The 8,623-nt window shown below is 41.6% G+C and overlaps 1 protein-coding gene and 1 long non-coding RNA gene across 2 annotated transcripts; both read right to left on the bottom strand.

The window, feature by feature from the left end:
• Positions 1-343: 343 nt before the first annotated feature.
• LOC112842199 (uncharacterized) lies at positions 344-2,059 on the bottom strand. Its single transcript, XR_003213921.1, has 2 exons — positions 1,339-2,059; positions 344-1,246 (listed from the first exon to the last, which is right to left on the bottom strand). It is a non-coding gene; the product is annotated as an uncharacterized LOC112842199 (long non-coding RNA).
• Positions 2,060-5,755: 3,696 nt separating this feature from the next.
• On the bottom strand, positions 5,756-6,984 carry LOC100690407 (putative gustatory receptor clone PTE03). The gene has a single exon (XM_003455936.4). The coding sequence runs from the start codon at positions 6,692-6,694 to the stop codon at positions 5,756-5,758; it is 939 nt and encodes a 312-aa protein (XP_003455984.1). The 5' UTR covers positions 6,695-6,984.
• Between the last annotated feature and the right edge of the window lie 1,639 nt (positions 6,985-8,623).

The following is an 8,623-nucleotide window of genomic DNA, read 5'->3' as shown; positions in this document are numbered from 1 at the left end:
CTCCATATTGACAAACACAGAGGCAGTGACATGTGAAACAACAAAAGACAAGCATTGCTGAGCCATAGACAAATATTTGCAATACTGAGGAGGCTGATAACAAATAAGATAATAAGAACTATTCAATATTCAATTAAACATAAGTACCCACTATCTTTGATTAACTCAGCTTTTGAACCCCTTCATGGAGCCACTATTTTTACTAAACTTGACTTACACATTGCCTATCATCTGGTCTGTATCCAGGAGTGGAGATGAATGGAAAACCACATTCAATATATGCCTTCATCCTCATTAACGCTCCAGTGGTTTTCCTGGCATTAGTAAATGACATTCTAAGAGATTTTCTGAGCATCTTTGTGTTCATATATCTTGATGATATCCTGATTTTCTTCAAAAACCCCCAGGAGCACTGTGTCCATGTCCACTCCATCCTGCAACGATTCCTCGAGATCCGCTTATATGTCAAGGCCGAGAAATTTGTTCCACGGTTCTTCTGTCATCTTTCTGGGTTATATTTTGGCAGGAGGACAGGTGAAGATCGACCCAGCCAAGATCCGAGCTGTAAGTGAAGGGCTCACTTCCACGTCACACAAGGACCCACCACACCTCACCTCCACCAAAGTCCTGTCTATCTTGTCCACTGAAGCCAAAACCGCCTTTGTCTAGCTAAAACACCTGTTTTGATCCACCCAGACACCACAAAACCATTTATCATAGAAGTAGTTGCATCAGACTCTGGAGTCAGGGCTGTTCTCTGTTCCCAGTGTTCTGGACTAATAGGTAAGCTGCAACTTTGTGCCTTTTTCTGTCACCTACTGCAGAGAAAAATTATGATGTGGGCAACCGGGAGTTGTTAGCAGTGAAATGAAAGAGGGGGCTGAACATCCTTTTACCATTTGGACAGACCATAAAAATTTAACCTATTTAAGAACGGCTAAGAAAATTAATGTCTGTCAAGCCAGTCTATAGTCTTTGTTTTTGCTCACTTCAAATTATCAGTTTCTTACCATCCAGATTCTAGGAAGTTCAAGCTAGATACCCATGGAAATTATTTCTGACAGAGGTCCACAGTTTACTTCTCAGGTCTGGAAAGCCTTAGACTCAGCAATTGGAGTGAAGGTCAGCCTCAGTTCCAGTTATCATCCACAAACCAATGGCCAAACCGAGCATCTCAAACAGAAACTGGAATCAGCTCTCTGCTGTGTCACCACGCAAAACCACCAATCTGGTCTACACATCTTCCCTGGGCAGAGTACACACAAAACATGCTAACCTCATGTGCAACTGGTCTCTCACGCTTTGAAGCCACCTCTGTTTCCGTAAGCCAAGGCTCACCTTCTCCCTCCACACCATCTGCAACGATGTTGACGCATCTGGACTTGGACCGAGAAGGCGCTACTCAGCTCAGCTCTATTCAGCTCTGCTGTGCAGACCGCCTAAGGACACCTGCTCCCAGGTACCAGCCTGGGCAAAGGGTATGGCTTGCTGCTAAAGACAATCCACTGAAATACCTTTCCCATAAGCTCGCTCCATGTTACATTGGACCATACGAGACTGAAGCTATCATCAGTCCTGCAGCAGTTACAGTAAGCTGAAACTCCTAGCTTTCATGCACATTCATCCCATGTTCTGTGTTTCCCAGGTTAAGCCAGTACATTCCAGTTCTCTGTGCCCACGACTTGTCAAACAACTTTGTTTACATAAACTTGTAAACCTTATCGCTGTGTTTGCGCTTGGGTTCTCTCCCACATACTGGGCTCCAGGTCCCTTTGACAATATTGCTGGTACACAAAAGGCAGTGTGTTTGTGTTGCCTTGAGTAACACAAAGTGTATAAAAAGAAATCTATATTTTGGGTGAAACACAAATTAACAAACTCAGTAATGACCTAAATACCAAACTCTGTTAACAGGCTTTGCCATCAAATGTGAGATATTTTCTGTTGGGGCCATGACACTGTGCATCAGTGCATCTGTGATCAGTCTTTACAAAATTATTGCTCTGTTTTCTTATTACAGTTTTGTATTTAACTACCCCTGACTGCTTCAGTTGTTCTGTATTCCTGTTTAATAAAGAAATTACCAAAGTTTACAGACATGTGGCTACAACCGTAGCTTGCCTCCACCAGTGTGTGAATGTGAGCGTGAATGAATAATGTCATTGTAAAGCGCTTTGGGTGCCTTGAAAAGCGCTATATAAATCCAATGCATTATTATTATTATTATTATTATTATTATTATTATTATTATTATTATTATGTGCTCTGGAGACAAGAAATAAACTCCAACTCTGCATTTATAGGAAGTACCTTCAGTAGGTATACTGTGGTTAGCTTAAAATGAAGTAATGTTTTCAGGCTTCTCAGTGACTCAAATTTGGAATCAAATCAACCTCAGTGGCATTTTGATAAGCTTACTTTTGTTACACTGTCAATAAAAATCATAGGGGCTAAAAAAAACATAACAAATTTCCCAGGTATAACAAATTTCCCAGGTGTGAGAGTAATAAAGGTTTATCTTATTTCATCTTATCTTAAAACAAACTTCAATTCTTTTTCCTTATTTCTTGTCCATTTATCACGTTATGATAGGGGTGTTGCTTTGTAGGCTGGAGCCTACAAAGCAACACCCCTCCCCCACATTGGACAATCGGACCATCTCTCCCTGTTCCTCACACCTAGGTATTCACCACTCATCCAACGTGTGAAACCTGCTGTGAGGACAATTAAAGTGTGGCCAGAGGGGACAGACGCAGTGCTCCAGGACAGATTTAAAAACACAGACTGGAATATGTTCATCCACACAGACCTGGACCAGTACGCCTCATCTGTACTGGATTACATCTCCGAAACCACAGACAGTGTCACCACCCAGAAACGGATCACCATGTACCCCAACCAGAAGCCTTGGATGAACCGGGATGTTCGTCTCCTCCTGAAGGCCCGCAACACTGCCTTTAGGTCAGGAGATGCACACGCCTACAGTACAGCTAGGGCTAATCTAAAGAAGGGCATCAAAAAAGCCAAACACCATTACAAAAAGAAGGTAGAAGAACACTTCTCCAACTCCAACCCCCGACGCATGTGGCAAGGACTCCAGACCATTACAGACTACAGGACCACCAAACCCTCCCCCGCATCCTCTGATGTCTCCTTCCTCAACGAGCTCAACAACTTTTATGCTCGTTTTGAGCGAGGGAACCCCACAACCACAACCATAACAGACATGACGCCAGACCACCAACCTCTGACTCTCTCCCCCACCGATGTAGGAGCGGTGCTGAGCAGGATCAATGTCCACAAGGCTGCAGGTCCTGATGGCATCCCCGGGCGTGTTCTCAGAGTGTGTTCTGGGGAGCTTGCAGGAGTGCTCACAGACATATTCAATCTGTCCTTGGCCCACGCTGTGGTACCGGCCTGCTTCAAATCCACCTCCATCGTCCCGATACCCAAAAACTCCAACCCATCTAGCCTCAATGACTACTGCCCAGTAGCACTCACCTCCATCATCACTAAGTGCTTAGAGCAGCTGGTCTTAGCACACTTCAAATCCTGTCTCCCCCCCACCCTGGACCCCCACCAATTTGCATACCGCCAGAACAGGAGCACAGAGGATGCAGTCTCCATCGCACTGCACTCTGTCCTCTCACACCTGGACAACAACAACACCTACGCCAGAATGCTGTTTATAGACTTCAGTTCAGCGTTCAATACAATCCACCCCTCACAACTCATCAGGAAACTGACAGACCTGGGCATCAGTTCCCTCATCTGCAAATGGTTACTGGACTTCCTGACCAACCGCCCCCAACATGTCCAACTGGATAACCGCTGCTCATCTACAATCACAATGAACACCGGTGTACCACAAGGCTGTGTGATGAGCCCTTTCCTCTACTCCCTCTTCACCCACGACTGCAGACCTGCTGATGGTTCCAACACCATCATTAAGTTTGCAGATGACACCACGGTGATTGGCCTCATCAGCGACAACGATGAGACCGCCTACAGGGAGGAGGTGGATCGTCTGACCGAGTGGTGCGACACAAACAACCTGCTGCTTAACACCGAGAAGACTAAGGAGCTCATCGTGGACTACAGGAGGAATGCTGACCCACATCCACCCATCCACGTTAAGGGGACGGCTGTGGAGCGTGTGAGCAGCTTCAAGTTCCTGGGAGTCCACATCTCCGAGGATCTCATGTGGACGACCAACTGCTCCAAGCTGGTCAAGAAGGCTCACCAGCGCCTCTTCTTCTTGAGGACTCTGAGGAAGAACCACCTGTCCTCAGACATCCTGGTGAACTTCTATCGCTGCACCATCGAGAGCATCCTGACCAACTGTATAACAGTCTGGTACGGGAACTGCTCTGCCTCGGACCGGAAGGCGTTGCAGAGGGTCGTGAAAACTGCCCAGCGCATCGCCGGAGCACCACTTCCTGCCATAAAGGACATCTACAGGAAGCGGTGTCTGAAAAGGGCTGGGAAAATCATCAGAGACCCCAGTCACCCATCACATGGACTCTTCACCCTCCTGCCCTCTGGGAGGCGCTACAGGAGCCTCCGGACTAAGACCACCAGGTACCGGAACAGCTTCTTCCCCACAGCTGTCAGACTCCTGAACTCTGCCTCCTGACATCTGACCCACGTTAAACACATGGACTGAACATACACACACCCACAACCACTAGCACTTTATCACTACTGTATAGTTCTGTGTAAATATCATTCTGTACATACGATAATTTTTAATCCTACAACTGTTTATAACTTGCATAGTTCACATTTCTGTATAACTGTATATCTCAGATTTCTGTATAGTTTTTATTTCATATTTATATCCTGTTCATAGCCTGTACATACTTATAGATATAGAATATTCATAACATACTTCACACCGTGTACATTATAACATACCATAATAGACCCATTTCTGTAATATACTTACACATCTATATTATTGTTAATATATATTGTAATATATCTATATCACGGCTAAAGCACTTTCTGGATGGATGCAAACTGCATTTCGTTGCCCTGTACCTGTGACATGTACAATGACAATAAAGTTGAATTCTATTCTATTCTATTCTATTCTATTATCATATGAAACAGTCAACGATGAAATTTCAGGAATTTTTTATTCTGACACAAGCACAATGATAAAAATGAAAACATGAAAACATAAATACACAAGTAAACATGTTACTCATACGAATTCCATAATAATTCGTAAAAAAAAAAAATGGAACAAAATATATGATTCACATATTACTAAACGCATTTACTTATTTGCAATATACATTGAATATAAATTCCAATATCATTGAAACCAATATTAGATTAGTTTCATAACAGTCACTTGGCCTGTAGGTTACAATAATTATAATGAACATGAGCAGAAGTTCACAATTCTATATTATTATAAACTAACTGCATGTGCTTGTCTTGTAATTATTTAATTATTTTTTATTATTATTATCATTATTTTGCATAAAGATTATTCTTTAGATTCATTAGTGGTCTTTGACTTACAAAAAAAGAGAACAAAAACTACAACACAGAGGAGATCAAGAAAAGATTTCTCAGAAGAAACTTAGTATTCAACGGACTAAATTATATCAGTTAGATTATAATTAAATAATTTGATTAAAAGCAATCAAGATTTAATCAGTTTATCAACTGAAACAGAAGTTAACCTACTCTGTAGAATAAAAAAGACATATGTAAACAGCACATTCAATTGGAAAAGTGGCTACTTTGTGAAACCCACATTTTGTTTTAGAAACATTACTATGCATTGCTTTAGTTCTTTAGTTTTCAGTCCATATATAATAGGATCAAGGAAAGGGGGAAAAATTAGAACAGACAGACCAAATGCTCTTCTCAGAACAGGGGACGAGCTCTCGATGCGGTGAGAAATCAATGCAAAGACAGTGTTGATTTGTAAGCTTAAGAAAACAATTAAATGTGTACCACATGTCTGAATGGCTTTTTGCCGGGCATCTGTATGATTAGTAAGGACACATGTACGCAAGATCTGTGCATATGTGTACACAATTAGTGACAACGGGCCTCCCATAAGCACGAATATAGTTGCTAATCCATAGTAGTTGTTCACGCTAGTGTCTGCACAGATTAATTTTACTAATGACTGATTGTTACAGTAAAAATCTACAATGTTTGTTCTGCATGTTTTGAAACGTGCAAGCAGAATAAACAATGTAAACATCATTGACAAATTTATGAACCATGTTATAACAATCATTTTCATTAAATTATGTGAATTCATAATGGTTGTATACCTCAGTGGAAAACATATAGCAATATATCTGTCGTATGCCATGACACTCAAGATGAGCAAATTTCCTGTACCATAAACATGAATCAGAAAAGCCTGAAAAATACATGCATGGTGGGAAATAAGTCTGTTCTCTGTCACAATGCTAAAAATGAGATGAGGAAAAAAAGCCGTTGCACCCACTATGTCACTAATGGGCAAGTTGAACAGCAGGATAAACATGGGCTTGTGTAGTTTTTTATTCATAGCAATGACTGTTAACACCAACAAATTGGAAAACATAATAATTAAATAGGTAAGTGTTCCAAATACAAACGCTGGATAGATATCTGTGCTAGATAAGCCCAGTGTTTGCAGTTTTAGAAGGCTACTTGTAGATGAATTAGTATACATAATTATACAATCTTTAAACTGTTTCCTTTCCTATGGAAAACAATATGTTCCTCCTGCTTGTCAAAATCTGTATCAAATTTCTCCAGTTAAAAGAAATTATCATAAATTAACAAGCAATTTCAATTTGATTATGAAACACAAAGTTAGTTGTACCTGTGTTTTTATTTTCCTGAAGCCTTGCATCACCCTAACTTCACCCTTACATTGCTGTAATTACCAATGATGATAATGTGTTCTTTATATATGCCAAAGATGCCCCATGAGGATAGCTGTTGGAGCATTTTGCATGAAGTAAGTCCTTAAATAGAAGTAGATATATAAAATTTTACTTTTATTCAGAAAATGTCTTTGCTGTATACCTCATTAATAATTTTGGCATGCTTTACCCTCCTTTGATTTTAAAACTAAAGGAGGGTTGCCAAATATCTAAAGTCGAGAATTGTTTCAAATGTGAACACTTATATATGCACGTTCAAGCTTCAATGAGCTTAGATTGACTTTCATGACCGGCATCTTATGCTGCATATCTTGGCAACCTGGAATTTGAAGTCCCAGTATTTTAGCTCTGCTGTTCTCAGCCACCTTTTGCTGGTGCATGTTGGGAGTACTTCTAAGTCAAATTAGGCACAGATGTCTCTTTTCCTGTCCCAGTATTTTGGTCATGCCCAAGGTATCTCATCTAACACCATGAAACTATGAGCTGGCTATCTTTGCACAACCTGCACTGTCTCTACCTGCCTCTATTTCTCCAATAATTAGGGCCTTTTCTGCCATAAGATCACAAAGAATTTCTGTGTTGTCTTCTAAACCAGCCCCTAGACATGGAGAGGATTTATTGACATCCGCAACTTCCTTGATTCGCTGGTGATGCCTCCTGTGAAGGGCCATAGTCTTCTGCATTGTTTCCTATCCCTCCTCATCTCTGTAATTTCTATTGCCTGGGCCCCTGACTTTTCTTTACTTTTATTTATGACAGGGGTGTCCAACTCCAGGCCTCAAGGGCGGGTGTCCTGCAGATTTTAGATGTGTCCTTGATCCAACACAGCTGATTTAAATGACTAAACTACTTCCTCAACATGTCTTGAAGTTCTCCAAGGGCTGGTAATGAACTAATCATTTGATTCAGGTGTGTTGACCCAGGGTGAGATCTAAAAACTGCAGGACACCTGCCCTTGAGGCCTGGAGTTGGACACCCCTGATTTATGAACTGTGCTTCTCAATCCATATCACTTCCTAGGCTTTATCCATATCTACTTTTTAATACTGCAAAGCCTTAGACCTCTGCAAAATACCAGTGCAGTGCAGAACCTCAGTATACTTGATAGTGACTAATATGCCTTCTGATTCTACAGGGTGGGCCATTTATATGGATACACCATAATAACATGGGAATGGTTGGTGATATTAAAGTCCTGTTTGTGGCACATTAGTATATGTGAGGGGGCAAACTCCTCAAGATGGGTGGTGACTATGGTGGCCATTTAGAAGTCGGCCATCTTGGATACAACTTTTGTTTTTTCAATAGGAAGAGGGCCATGTGACACGTCAAACTTATTGGTTTGACACGGTTCTCGGCCTCACAAGAAAAACAATGGTGTGCTTGGTTTCAACGTAACTTTATTCTTTCATGAGTTATTTACAAGTTTGTGACCACTTGTAAAATTTGTTCAATGTGCTGCCCATTGTGTTGGATTGTCAATGCAACCCTCTTCTCCCACTCTTCACACAGTGATAGTAACACCGCAGGAGAAATGCCAGCACAGGCATCCAGTATCCGTAGTTTCAGGTGCTGCACATCTCGTATCCTCACACCATAGGCAATTGCCTTCAGATGACCCCAAAGATAAAAGTCTAAGGGGGTCAGATCGGGAGACCTTGGGGGCCATTCAACTGGCCCACGATGACCAATCCACTTTTCAGGAAACTGTT

This window comes from Oreochromis niloticus, linkage group LG14, assembly GCF_001858045.2.
Source record: "Oreochromis niloticus isolate F11D_XX linkage group LG14, O_niloticus_UMD_NMBU, whole genome shotgun sequence".
Classification (NCBI taxonomy): domain Eukaryota; kingdom Metazoa; phylum Chordata; class Actinopteri; order Cichliformes; family Cichlidae; genus Oreochromis; species Oreochromis niloticus.
This window is presented reverse-complemented; position numbering and strand designations above follow the sequence as displayed.